The sequence below is a fragment of the Primulina tabacum genome, chromosome 14 (genome assembly GCF_025594145.1).
Source record: "Primulina tabacum isolate GXHZ01 chromosome 14, ASM2559414v2, whole genome shotgun sequence".
Taxonomy (NCBI): Eukaryota; Viridiplantae; Streptophyta; class Magnoliopsida; order Lamiales; family Gesneriaceae; genus Primulina; species Primulina tabacum.
Window position 1 is genome coordinate 8,521,574 of NC_134563.1, and position 14,695 is coordinate 8,536,268.

The 14,695-nt window shown below is 34.2% G+C and overlaps 1 protein-coding gene across 1 annotated transcript; it reads left to right on the forward strand.

Moving 5' to 3' along the window:
* Window positions 1-9,076: 9,076 nt before the first annotated feature.
* LOC142525482 (uncharacterized) lies at window positions 9,077-10,727 on the forward strand. Its single transcript, XM_075629794.1, has one exon. It carries the CDS (start codon window positions 9,259-9,261, stop codon window positions 10,537-10,539), a length of 1,281 nt encoding a protein of 426 aa, XP_075485909.1. The 5' UTR covers window positions 9,077-9,258; the 3' UTR covers window positions 10,540-10,727.
* The last annotated feature ends 3,968 nt before the right edge of the window (window positions 10,728-14,695 follow it).

Consider the following 14,695-nt stretch of genomic DNA (forward strand, 5'->3'; position numbering starts at 1 on the left):
TAAAACTAAGACAGCCTTCAGTACTAGATATGGGTACTACGAGTTCTTAGTAATGCCGTTTGGACTGAAGAATGCTCCAGAGATTTTCATGGACCTCCTGAATCGAGTATTTCAACCCTACCTAGACCAATTCGTCATAGTGTTCATTAACGACATTCTCATTTATTCGAAGAGCCATGAGGAGCATGTTCAACATCTGAGTACAGTGTTAGAGGTTTTACAGAGACACAAGTTGTTTGCCAAATTCATTAAGTGTGAATTTTGGTTGGAGAATGTAGCATTTTTGGGTCATATAATATCTAGCAGTGGTATCGAAGTGGATCCAGCTAAGTTGGCAGCAGTTAAGGAATGAGTTGAACCGAAGAATGCTTCGAAAATCCGCAGTTTCCTAGGCCTAGCAAGCTACTACAGGAAATTTATTCAGGGATTTTCTTCGATAGCAGTGTCACTCACTTCTTTTACTAAGAAGAATGCTAAATTCATTTGGAGTGGCGAGTGTCAGAAGAGCTTTGACACTTTGAAGCAAGCTCTTATTTCAGCGTCAGTGTTAGCCATGCCAGCAGGTCAAGGTAATTTTGTGCTATACACCGATGCATCTAAGCTCGGGTTAGGCGCAGTTTTGATGCAGCGTGGTCAGGTTATAGCTTATGCCTCCAGACAGTTGAAGGTACATGAGAAGAATTATCCGACCCATGATCTTGAGTTAGCTGCCATTGTCTTTGCGTTGAAGATATAGAGACGTTATTTGTACGGCGAGAAATACCAGATATTCACATATCAGAAGGGTCTCAAGTATTTCTTCACGCAGAAAGAACTGAATATGAGACAAAGACGGTGGTTAGATTTAGTAAAAGACTACGATTGCGAGATTAGCTACCATCCAGGAAAAGCTAATGTTGAGGCAGATGCCTTGAGCAGAAAAGTTGCAGTCGTAGCACAGTTGTCAGTGCAGAGATTCAGAGATTTGGGTTAGAGGTTTATCCTAAGGGCAGAGCTCCTAAGTTGTCTAATCTGACAGTTCAGTCTTCATTGCTAGACCAAATCCGTAGAGGTCAGTCTTCAGATGAGCAGTTGCAGAAATGGAGACTGAAGGATGAAGCCAAGGGCAGTGTACTCTACACAGTGTCCGATGGTATTGTAAAATACAGAGGGTTAGTGCCTAGTGTTGATTCGATCAGAGAGGATATTATGACAGAGGCACATGCATCTCCGTGTTCCATTCACCCAGGAGGTACCAAGATGCATAAGGATTTGCAGATTCTGTATTGGAGGCTATGTATGAAGAGAGACATCCGCCGATTTGTGTCTAAATGTCTCACTTGTCAACAGGGGAAGGCAGAGCATCACATGCAAGCAGTGATGCTTAAGCCACTCCATATCCCCGAGTGGAAGTGGGAGAATATCACCATGGACTTCGTTGTTGGTTTGCCGAGGGCGGTCAGAGGATCCAATGCCATTTTATAGTGGATCGACTTACTAAGTCGGCACACTTCTTGCTAATGAAGACGACTTTCTCCATGACGCAGTATGCGGATCTCTATATCAGGGAGATAGTTCGATTGCACGAGATCCCAGTTCTATTGTGTTCGATAGGGACCCGAGATTCATATCGTTCTTTTGGAAGAGTTTACCTGCAGCCATGGGGATGAAGTTGTTATTCAATACAGCGTTTCACCCTCAGACAGATGGCCAAGTCAAGCACGCTTAACTTTGGAGTTCTTATGTGATGAGCTACCGAAAAGAAGATGCACCTTCGTGATATGAGTAGTACAAATCAAATCTTTTATGCCCTCTTCAACTGTGCAGTCCATTACATTGAACAGTCTCGGAATCCCTCTCATTCTCGTGTGGGTCGGTTCATTCATGTTCCCTCCACCTAGAAGCCTGCCAGGAGCCGCTCATTGTCCGTGCAACTGATGGCACCGGCGATCACCCTCCGCCCTCTTCGGCCCCGGGCCTTACATGCCCACCAGCTTCCGCTTGGTTCGTCCCCGAACCACACCGTACTAAGAGAGGTCGGCTCTGATATCAACTGAAACGTCTACCGTTTTAAAAGTGCGTTTTATAAAATAAAAAAAAAATATTTCCGCGATTTTTCGCAGACGTTTCAGTTGGTATCAGAGCAAGGGTCCTGTATAGGGTTGTGCCACCGCCAACTTATGTCGCTCGGTCTTCAAGCCTCAAGTCTGTAAGTTGTATGATTTTACATCTTTTAAATGTTTTAATGCTATCACCTGCATATTTACATGATATCTGCTTACAATACATGTTTATCTGTCGTTATGTTTTGAGATTTAATGTTTTAAAATTTTTTATGCATGTTACGACATGAAACGAGAAATTATATGATTTCCTTGCATGGCTGGCTTTGTGGTGGAATTGGACATGAATAAGAATTTTGCTAATGGTCATTAAGAAAATATTGAAAATGATTTGATTATATTAATTTTTGGTTAGTAGTACTGATGTTTTACATGTGGTCATAAGTTAAACTTGACAATTATGGATGCTTTTGGGACTTGTAGATTTTTTGAGAAACTACTGATGGTTCGTGGTTGTTAGATGAGTTAATTTTGAGGAATTCCACGTAAGGATTAGTGATTGGAAGACTACGATGATATCTGGAATTATAAAACATAGAATTTATTTAGGATGCATGTTCTACCTAGTTAGATTTAAGGATTGAATTGCATAAATTGAGAATTCTAATGACCCAATTGTAATAACCCATATTTTGACGACCTAAGTGCAAAATAAAAATTCTAAGGGACTATTTCGAATTTACCAAACTTTGGGTTTAAATTTTTAGTTTTGAGAATTTTAAGGTTTAATGAGGTCAAGTCGCAAATTTTATGGGAAAAGAATGCAAATTTCGAGGAGTTATAGGTCCAAAATTATAATCTTCGAGAATTTTAAGGACCAAATTGCAAATTTTGAAATTTTGAGGATTAAATTCGAACTTTTGACGAACACTTGGGTAAAATCAGTAATTTTCGAGGTTATGAGAATTGATCTTGGGTCTAATAATCTTAAGATTATTGAACTTTATGTTACGAGAAACCTATAAAAAGGGATTAGGAACGCCAATAACTTATGAGTAATTGTTGGATTCTCGAGATTAAGGACAAATTCGGATAATATTCGAGGAAAGTAAGAACTAATTTTTCAATTTTTAAGAAATTTGGGGATTTGTTTAGCAGTAAGTGAGAATTGAATTGTTTAAATGATAAAACTTTTCGGTGATTTGAGCTTGAAGAGATAATTAGAACTTGGTTATATCTGGGTTATAATATAATAAGGAATGACAATCAAGGGTATTGTAAGATGATTCAATATTGGGCTTGAAAATCTAAATGTTAATGGAATAAGACAATGGAAAAAAATTTAAGAATTTAGAGTGATAATAATTTAAGGTAAAGTGATCATTTAGTCAAGTTACAAGATTAGACATTAAGTTAACTTATTTTTGGGGACTTAAGGTTTGATGTAGCATAAGTTTTAATCCTAATCTTAAGAGTTAAAATTATATCTTTGTTGGAATTTAAATTTTTCTTGAAAGTTGGGTATGTTTGATGGTTAGGTTACTCGATAGACGCATGTAAGAATTGAGGTAGACACCTCGATTTGAGGAATTCTTGGAAGTCATTAAGAAACTTGAGAACAAGCGATTATGTGTGTGGGAATTATGTTATCTATTATCATTTGGGATGCGTAATCTTGAATTTCAAGTTTATGGGATATTTTTTCACACAGAAATTTTGGGTAAAATAAAAAACAAAAGGGAATTAGTTGTGTTCAACATAAGATATCAATGAATGAATATTAAGATTTTTATCGAGTAAGAAATCTAAAAGCTTGATATTGGGATTCTAAAACTCTATTGCCAATTAAAAAGATTATTTTAAATGTTATTTTTAAAAGCGAGTTTTATAAAAAAAAAAAAATATTTCCGCGATTTTTCGCAGACGTTTCACTGCAGATGTGGTGGTCAAGATTCGAGACAGGATGAAGACCACCCAGAGTCGTCAAAAGAGTTATGATGACAGGAGGAGAAGGGATCTTGAGTTTGCCATAGGTGATCACGTTTTTGTAAAGATAGCACCTATGAAGGGTGTTATGAGATTTGGGAAGAGAGGCAAATTTAGTCCGAGATTCATTGGACCGTTCGATATTCTTGATAGAGTTGTGACACTAGCTTATCGTATAGCCCTACCGCCGAATCTGGCCGGTGTACACAATGTGTTTCACGTCTCGATGCTGAGGAAGTACCTAGCTAATCCTTCGCATGTTTTGAGCTATGAGCCGTTGCAGTTGGCTCCTGATCTGTCATATGAGGAAAGACCTGTCCAAATCCTAGACCGACAGGAACGGAGACTTCGGAACCAAGTAACCAAATTGGTCAAAGTCCGATGGCTAAATCAATCAGTAGAGGAGGCCACTTGGAAGACCGAGGCAGATATGAGAAATCACTACCCGGAGTTGTTTGGTAAGACTTAATTTCGAGGACGAAATTTATTTAAGTGGGGGAGGAACTGTAGAGACTAAATTCAGTACATGTAAAACCCATGCATTTATTTAATTGTTAAATCATTTATTTAAGTTTAAAATGACATTTAGCGATGCATTATTTATGAAATTTAATTATTTTAAATTATTTATGTTTATGTGATGTACGTTAAAATATTTTCTCGAGTTTCATGTTTCAGGCGATTATTCGATGCGGGATCGAGGAAAAGACCGGCGACGATTTTTGGCAATTTTAATGCGGTATTTTATTTTAAGTTAGGATTGGGGCATTTTAAACAATTTATTTAATTTTTAGCATTTCAAAAGCCTAATTAATTTATTAGGTGATTTTAAGATTTTAAAACTTTTAAAGTTTAGTCATTGTGCATTTTATTTTGTTAATTAGGGGATTTTGTAAAAGTTGAGGGGATTAACTTTTAACTAAAATTTTATTATCATTAAGCAATTTAAATACTCCTAATTATAACACACACACGTTATCACTCAAACTCACACACACCCACACATTTTCACACACCACATATACGATTTGCACACACACATATTTCCTCCCATTTTAATTCATCTTTTTGAAGAGAAAACTTAGGGTTCCTAAGCAAAAGCAGCCGCCCCCTTCCCTCTGTAATTTCCAGCAAGTTTCCGTCACTTTTCTTCAAGAAAATCGGTCCACGATCGTCCCGGATCAACCCTCGCTTCTTTCCCGCTTCGGTATCGTCGGTTCGATAAACTTTAATATCAAAAGGCATGTATAATCTTTTGTTTTTGCATCGATCTTGTTATATTATATGTTCTTACGTTTATTATGCGTAAAATTCCATGTATGTTGTAAAAAGTTTGAGCAAAAATTTGTTGGATCGGTTTTGAAACGATTTTAGATATGAAAACTCGAAATTTGCTGTCATTTTAAATACTGTGACTTTTGGTCGATTTTCTGGAAAACTTTCAACATATAAAACGTAGAACTTTTCAATACCTTCGATTTGACAGTAAATTCGAAATATTTGGATAAGAAATGAGTGAGTTATGATTGTTTTTGTGGGACTGCTCAAACTGCGTTTTTCGGAAAATGTGTTCTTGATGTGTTATTGAAATTTTATTGTTGCAGGCTTCGTTGGGGACCTACGGGTGATCGCTGCTGTGTTTAAGTATGTTGAGTATGATGTTGGGATGGTTTTTGGTGCGTCGGATCATGTCGATAGGCATTGTTTGCATTAGAAGTGGTAGGATGCGTTTTGGTGTCAAATGTCGAGTTCATGGATTGAGTTGCGTTGTTTGTGATGCGTAGTTGTTTTGGGGCATTTGTTTGAGTTTGAATCAATGTAATAGCATCCTAGGATGAGTCTTGGGATGTTGGTTCATGGTCCCTAGGCTTGGATTGGAATAATGAATCAACAAGTTAGTGAATTATCGCGAGTTTGCAAGTCTAGAGGCTACCCGGACCCCTACACGGAGTGCGAGTCCATTTTTCCTTCAAAATGCGATTTTTCAGCATCTACACGGACCCTTACCCCGTCCGTGTCCCTTTAAAAAAAATTTAAAAAAATTTAAAAAAAAAATTTTTTTTTTGGGATTGTTTTGATGTTTGATGTTATGATTTAGTACGATGATTAAACGAGGTCGAGTCCTGAGAGATTTAGAATGTCATAAGAAAATTTGACATTTTTGGGTGTGAGCATGGCTATACGTCTAAGTTATGCAAGATAGGTATTCGAACTCATGTTAGTATGTGCAGCAGTAGCCCCAAGCGAGATCCAACGAATCCTTCAACGCCAAGTAAGTATGTTCGACGTGCAAAAGAAAATATTTTAAGTTTTTGAGGTGTGCTAAATGTCTTGTGACCAAATTATGAACGGGTTTGGAAGTCGGTAAACGTGGCCGAGGACCTCTCCACCCCGGTAAAGTATGACCGGGTTTAGATTAGGATTGAGAAGCGGTAAAGTATGATCGTGGACCAATCCACCCGTTAAATTATGAACGGGGATCTCATGTATGTGGTAGTGGACTTTCCCTGCCAGCCCAGTACTGTGGTTTAGTCTGATCAGACGCATTTATGTATGGGTTACTTGTTTTGAAACATATCTCAACGCAAAATGATGTTATGTATGCTCAAATATGTATGAAGCAAGAATGTTTAAGAAAATTCTTATGATGATGGCACGTCTACGTTTGTGCTACTACGTTCAAGTTTCAAGTATGTTTATGCTATTACGTTCAAGTTTCAAGTATGTAAGCCCTACTTTAAAGATGCATGTGGTTTTATTATGTAGTACTTGTTATCTCTAGTTTATACATGTAGTCGTTAGACTCACTAGACTTGATCGATGCAGGTGAGGATGTTTTTGAGGAGACGAGGGGTGGAGACCAATGAGCCGGCTTGGACTGCGCAGGAGTCTAAACCCGAGGACCGCCTATGTTTTAAGATTTTATGCATGACGATTTTTAATACTCTGATTTCATGAAGTGGTTTATGATGTTTAAACGATTATTACTTTTGACAAACTTGGTTTTGGTTGTTTTTATTTCAAATGTTTTTAGAAGAGCAAATTAAAAGTTTATTTTGTATTTAAGAAAATTTTTATTTTTCCGCAAATTTTAAATTAGTCAAAAGTACGGTACGTTACATAAGCTGCTGCTGGAATTGCTAACTTTTGCTTCTGCTGCTGGAATTATTAGCTGCTGGAATTTGCTAGATGCTGCAAAATGCTAACTTCTGCTGGAACTACTGCTGGAACTACTGCTAGAAATTCAGGTCCTCACATGTTATTATAGGCAATGAAGTTTAATTTAGACAAATATAAATATTTAGTAATTTATAATATCATTTTTGGAAAATTTTACACTTATTTTATTAATTTGATCAATATCCAAATTCATTAATTTTTTATAATTTTTTTTATAATTAATCCTAATAAATCAAATGATTTTGCATTAAAATACATGATTTCAAAATTTCAATCCAAATGCACCCTTACAAAAACAATGCCATATTCCACAGTTTCCGTATTCAAATTCGATTCCCTCGGATCAGGCTAAAATCTGCTCCTCAAGCCGATTAAAACACGTTCTTTATGGTGTACTTGTAAAAGAAGTGATTTTAGTAACAGGCATCGTGTATGTATTGTATGTGAAATAAGCAGTATCGATACTATGAGCTTAATCTTATGATTAATTAATTAAATATAATCATACATTTAGACACCAAGAGAATTCTCTACCAACTGATGTGCTATAAATTTATAAGTTTAGGCTGAATTGGATGTGTTAACTTGTTCTTAATGGATTATTCAATGTATAAGTCTTACATAATTTGAGGGATTAACTCACTTGTTCTTGTAATATTAAGAAAGTGAATCCACTTAAAATTTGATCACTTTATAATGTTTGTTTGTGTTGAAAACACATCCTAAAAGTTCAAGTTTGTAAGAAACGACCAAATCAAGAAAATTATGATTTCACACACTTGATTGGAACGTAAAACTTGAAGATCTGATTAGAACTCATACACAGCACACGTGATGCGCGTGTCAAATAACAATTTTTTTTTGTAAATTTAGTTTGGTGTCACAAAGTCATATCAAATTGAGTCATCAGTTTTATATATATATATATATATATATATATCAGGTGGGTCGCATCGAAAAGGTCAATCAGTTATATATGTATCGGGTGGGTCGGATCGAATATCGGGTGGGTCAGATCGAATCGTATCGGATCAGGTTGACACGTGACAATATTAAAAAGATGTCCGACCCGAACCCGAGTCAACCCGAAAACTTCGAACACGACTCAACCCAATCAATCCGATTTTAATTTTTTTTTAAAAAAATAAATAATAATATTTTAATTTAAGTACATAATAATAAATCTCTCATATATGATTTAAATTTGAAAGTCTAATGATAGAAAATTAAAAGTATATTTATTAAATAATATAAACAATTATTTAAAAAAATACAAAATAATTATTAAATTATGAGAATTTATTATATAAATATATAATAATTTTTCTCATACAATATATAAAAATGTAGGTAATATTTATTAATTATATATATTTTTAATAAAAATTTAAATTTTCAGGTCAAACCAAACTGGACACGATAATCAAGTTAGATATCAGATTCAATCCGATCTGACTCGAACCGAAAAATCCCCAATCCAAACCTGATTAGTTTCGGATCGCGAGATCGTTATAAGATTTTGACATCCTTATATAATATCTAAAGTCTACACAATGATGTCTAATATTTTTCTTGCTAGTATAAAATTTAAATGTAGATAAAATTATTTACAGTCCAATTGCATCTAGTCAATATAATAAAAAGTTAAACTCTAAACACAACTTGGGTTTATATGCACTAACTAGAGTTGAAATTCAAGGGTAGCTCGACGTAATTACATACGTCTATATAGGCATCATTTTCTTTGGTAAAATCCCACATCAACCGCCCTCTCTTCTGCCCTTCCCCTCCATCACCATCACTAGTGATGCATCAGACCACATTCATGCCCTAAATTTCATTCACTCCCACCCCCCCCCCCCCCCAACACCCCCCCCCCCCCCCCCCCCAATCCCCAAATAAAAGTACAATCTCCTTAATTTTTCTCCATGGAGTTGAATTCTTCTTCATGATGTGGTTCCTGTTTCAACTGTAGGGAACCTTATTCGAATTAGATCGCCTTAAAAAAAGGGTTAAAAGAGACTATAACTGGTGCATTTACAGAGATATAATGTTTCCTTCATCAAAGAACGACAAGGCTTTCGATTTCTTTTTGAGAAGGTCCTCTTTCCTCAGTGATCAACAAAACCCTAGCTCCAAACAAGATGAACCAGTCCCCTTTTTCTTGAACTTTCCTTCTCCATTTTTCGATGAGTACGAAATGCCCTTGAATCAGATTTTATCGCCGAGCCAGATCATGGCCACAAATCATCATTATGTGGTTGATCAGATTGAGAATATCAGCACTGTGACCAAACCGAATATTGCAGCCTCAAAGTCGAATGGGAAGGAAGCTGGTCAAGGGATTAGTCCCAACGGGATTAATCTTACACCACCTCGGAGACGAAATATGAGCGGGGTTCCACGGAAAAGAACTGGCAAGAAAGACAGACACAGCAAGATTTGCACAGCTCAGGGTATTAGAGACAGGAGAATGAGATTGTCCCTTCAAGTGGCGCGCAAATTCTTCGATCTTCAAGACATGTTAGGCTTCGATAAAGCAAGCAAAACCATTGAATGGCTCTTTACGAAATCGAAGAAGGCTATTAAGGACCTGCAGGAGAAAGACCATCCACACATTTCTACAAGTGAAGCGAGGAGTGAATCATTTCTTTCTGAATGTGAAGTCATGTCAGGAATTGAGGAGACTTCAAACAATGATGTCAAAGAAGGTATGATGAATTTTTCACCGGCCAAAATTATTACGGGACCATTTTGCCTAAACCCAAGCGAGAGAACCGACAAAAGATCGAAAAAAACCGAGTGTAATTCCACTATGAGGGTGTCAAGAGACAAGGCAAGAGCAAGGGCACGGAGCAGAACAAGAGAGAAAATGATGATCAAATGGTGCAACAAATCAAACCCCAACCATGAAAATGAAGATGTCCTCAAATTAGAGTCTATAACCAGCAGCTGCCCATTTGAAGGTGTTGATCAAGAATCAAGATCCCATGATCAAGAAAATAAGGTCTCGCCATTTATGTCTGATTTCAACTCATTCGGGGAGCAGAAATCATCCGATGAGGGCACAATAGAGAAATTGCTTGGAAATTCAAGAACACCGAGTTCTTACCCTATTTCTGACTACAGCCACTTCTCTGATTCTGTCGCAGGTTGCCTAGATTCCAACGCTCATTTCACGGGATTCCTCGGAAATTGGGATCTGTTCAACAGTGACAAAATCACTTCATCGCCAAGTGAATATTCAGCAACAGATCAAGTTCCATTTGAAGGTAACGCTATCTCTGTATACTCGGCTAGCGCCCCGAATTTCCATGTATTTCATCCATAAGCTTATTTTTATTAGGGAGATTAACTATATTATCCTGCCCGTGTAGCGGTTATGGTTAGTTGTTATATATGTAAATAATTTCAGGGGCGTTATGCATTTCAGACTAGAGAACATTTGAAATTTGAATCCCTGTAATGTTTTCTTGTATCATTGGAGGTCAAATAAATATATGATATTATTGTATGGTAGTATTCATTAAAACCTAATAACCTTAAGTTATAATTATATATGATGATCCATATGTAGGCTATATATTGACAAGTATGTTATAATATTTTCGATTTCTTAAATTTTCATTGTTTTTTAGCATGGAATGGGTGATTCTAACCAAGAATTTCAAGATCCCATGCATGTTCCAGATCCAGAGAATTATCAAAAAAAAAAAAAAATTATCCAAATTTTTTTATAGAGATTTAGTAATCCACACAAGGGTTAAATGGAACAAAGTGTGTTAATCAACTTATGTACTTGTATACAGTAAACTAAGTTTTCAATTATTATTTATGAAGACATCTGAAAACATCTAAGTAAAGGTACATTAAGACTAATGATTAACATATCTGAGAAAACAAATGCACAATCAGAGAGCAACTCATACCATTAATTTTGAAATGTATTATTGAGAATAATATTCCATTTGCAATGATTCAAATGGCATAATAACTATGTGTTCAATATATTGAACGTATACATGTATATGTATTGAATTTGTGATGGTTTTTTTTTTTTTTTTGGTTTTTTAGAATAACATTTTCATGTATTTGGCATGAGATTTATAGCCTATTTTATTTCCACTAATAAATGTGGAAAAACTGATTTATCGACAAAGATCTTTGACCTATAATTATATTCTGTATCCGGTTTATAACTTTATCGATTGGTAAGTCTGTTTCTTGTATTATGATAACCTGTCATTAAGTTATTACTCTATTTGAAACCCTAGAGATGAAGAAGATGGTCATGTCACTAGGAATCAAGCTTTTATCATCAAGATTCTGTGATTGAAAAGCATAGTTATCCTTCGAAATCATAAGCCAAAATTCCAAAAATCGTCCTATGATATATTAATTAGTTAATGTAAATAGGGCTTTGATCATCTAATTGATCTAACTTTGGTTGCATTGGCATTAAATTGGTGTGTTTTAGTACGTTTAATCGGATTTTCTCATTGATTAAGCACTACGTCTAGCGTCCTGACAGATCAGGTGAAAATTGGGTTAGATGTACAAAAAATTCAATTTATTGCACAAAGAAAAAAATAACCATTATAGAAGTCAAAAAATATAAATAGGTCAGCTTACATGACTAATTTTAGAATTTTCCTATATCATTAAAATATGATTTTTTTAGTGATCCTTTTTTTTAGCAAAATGAATTTAGATACACCAACTCATTTTGCTTATGTTAATAAAATTGTGGCAGATGAAAGTAAAAGCAAGTTCTTATACATATCATTTTCATTCAATTTTAAAACATAACCACTAATGCTAAATTATCAATTTGTGCCGCAAGAACCATTATAGAGCCGATAAAGTACAACGAGCTCACATTGAAATTAGTTATACTATATTAATTAAATGGTAGGTTTTAATATTAAATGTACTCTTCATTACAAAAATTAAGGACAGATATGAAGGAGATATATATTTTTAATTCAAATAAAAGGGGAAGGTTCGTGAGTTTATTATACAATGCCAAGAATTTAATCCTTCCAAAACTGTAAAGGCTGCTCCATTTAATTTTTTTTCCAACGGCGATTATATAATTACTCGTTGAGGGTTTTCTCTATCTCCAATAACACTATATACTTTTTTTTTATGTATCATATTGATACATATTTTTTATAAGCAAAACATAAATTTATATTGGATTTTATATTTTATCATTATATGCCACTTCCAACCAATTATTATATATAAAAAAATGTAACATAAAAGGTTATGTTTCTATTATTTGATTATGTTTGATTAAGCGTATATAAGTGATAGTAGTACTGATATTAGTGATTTTTTGGAAAGTTCTCATGTGTCAAGTTGTTAATGTGGCGTCGCTTGATCTGATTGACTAGGTGGACCGTAAAAGAGTGATATCAGATCTTAACGAGTAATATTGTCTCTACTAAGAACGGGATAGACGGTAGTAAAATGGTAAGACTGATCTCTAAGGGATATGAGACGGCATAGCAGATAGACACGTACATCCTCGGACTCTTGACCCTAACAGCCTGACCCATTAGCACCCAAGTAGGTGCACTATGTACTGCCATGAGTATAAGAAAATAAAATTGCGCTTTGGCTAACAGTGATAATTTTTGTCCTAACGATAAATGCTTTATCTAACATACTATGATTATATTTGTTATTGGTTATTATGTACTCGATATCAAAAATAAATTGTGCCATTAATGAAGGTCATATTCAATTATCAATAAGTTCAACTTTATGTTATGGGAGATATTTGAAATTATGCATGATGAGTTATTTGGAGATATGAAACGTAAATGCACGATTGGCTAAAACAAACTAGTTAATATTTATGCGCAATATAGGACTAAATAAATGTTGTTATATATTATCATTTTTCTTTGCATCATAGCTAGAAGATTTTATATTTTTAAGTAACGATAATGAATAATGTCGGTAATTTTAAAACTTAATGAATAAATATTCAAACTTATAAATAAATCGAACTAAGATTTAATTTGATGGAATTTATCTATAATTAAATTAAAAAAAAAACTATACGAAATTTTCTCATTACATTGATGGTGCGTGGAGCGATTAATGTCCCCTATAAAAATAGCAATGGAAAATTATAGAGATCGAAATACTTAACTTTTTGGGTTCTTCTTTTATATATATATATATATATATATATATATATATATATAATTTGTTTTATCACTGTCGAAATCTCTGGATTTAAAATCAATCTATTATATTTTAAATTTTTATTAGTCGATGATATAATGGATTTCAGACCCCTATTTTTTTTTTTTTTTACTTTTTCTTTTAAATATTACAATAAAATGGAAAAATTATATTTTTAGTCTTGTAAATAGGTTTGCTTTGGGTTTTAGTCCTATAACTTGCCAATGTTTGATTTTTATCTAATAACTTAGATTTTTTTTTTTTTGTTTTGGACTATATATTTGGAATTGACACTCTTCTACATGACTCATATATAAAAATAAATAAAACATATATTGTACACATTAAAATCAATCTAAGAAAAAATATAAAGGAAAATGTTTCCCTATTTTGAAATATTAAGTGTCAATTTGTTTTATTTTTATTCTGAAGAAGGCATTTAATGCATTTGAATGGAAGTCCATCGTGAATTTATTATTCATGTTTTTATTACATAATTTATTGGAAAGATAAGTATGAAAAAGAAACAAAATTATAAGTAATATGATAATATAACACATTTAATTGATCACGTACGTAGTCGGACAAACCTCACATTTTAATTGTGGTGTCAACGACATGAGACAATAATATAACGTGCAAACTCCCTCACGCATTAGTTTTATTCTTCATGGGGCTAGGTAATCGAACAATAAAGTAACGTCTACTAATTTAAAAGTTACTATTTTTTTTTTACCAAGCTCGATTTTTTGAAATTCTTAAAACTATGCATACGTGCAATACTGCTGAAAAATATGCCATTTAAAAATAACCGTAATCAAATAAAAAATAAAATACTGCAATTTAAAATTTGTCGACTCGGCCATCATAAAAGTAAGTAGAAATAATCAAGTAAAAATCATGATGACATCATGTCAAAACCAAGTGTAATAAAATGTTCATGTCCACGTAAAATCATAAAACGTGATGTGCGGAAAATATGATCCTCGGGTCATATGGGCACACTTGCCTACTCAGAATTCGGCACCTCCTGCCTCCTCATCAACATGATCACATGCATCATTCACACCTAGTGAGTCAAAAGACTCAACACGCCTGCACCGCTATAACAAATACATATACATAACATGCAACATTGAAAAATACCATAATCAACATACATTTCATGAACTTAAAAAGTCGTATGCATAATCATAACCTGTCAAAACATAATCATTTACATAACATGTAACATCATATCAACATAAACGTGTTCGTTTTCTTAATTTGAATTATGTTCATCAGCT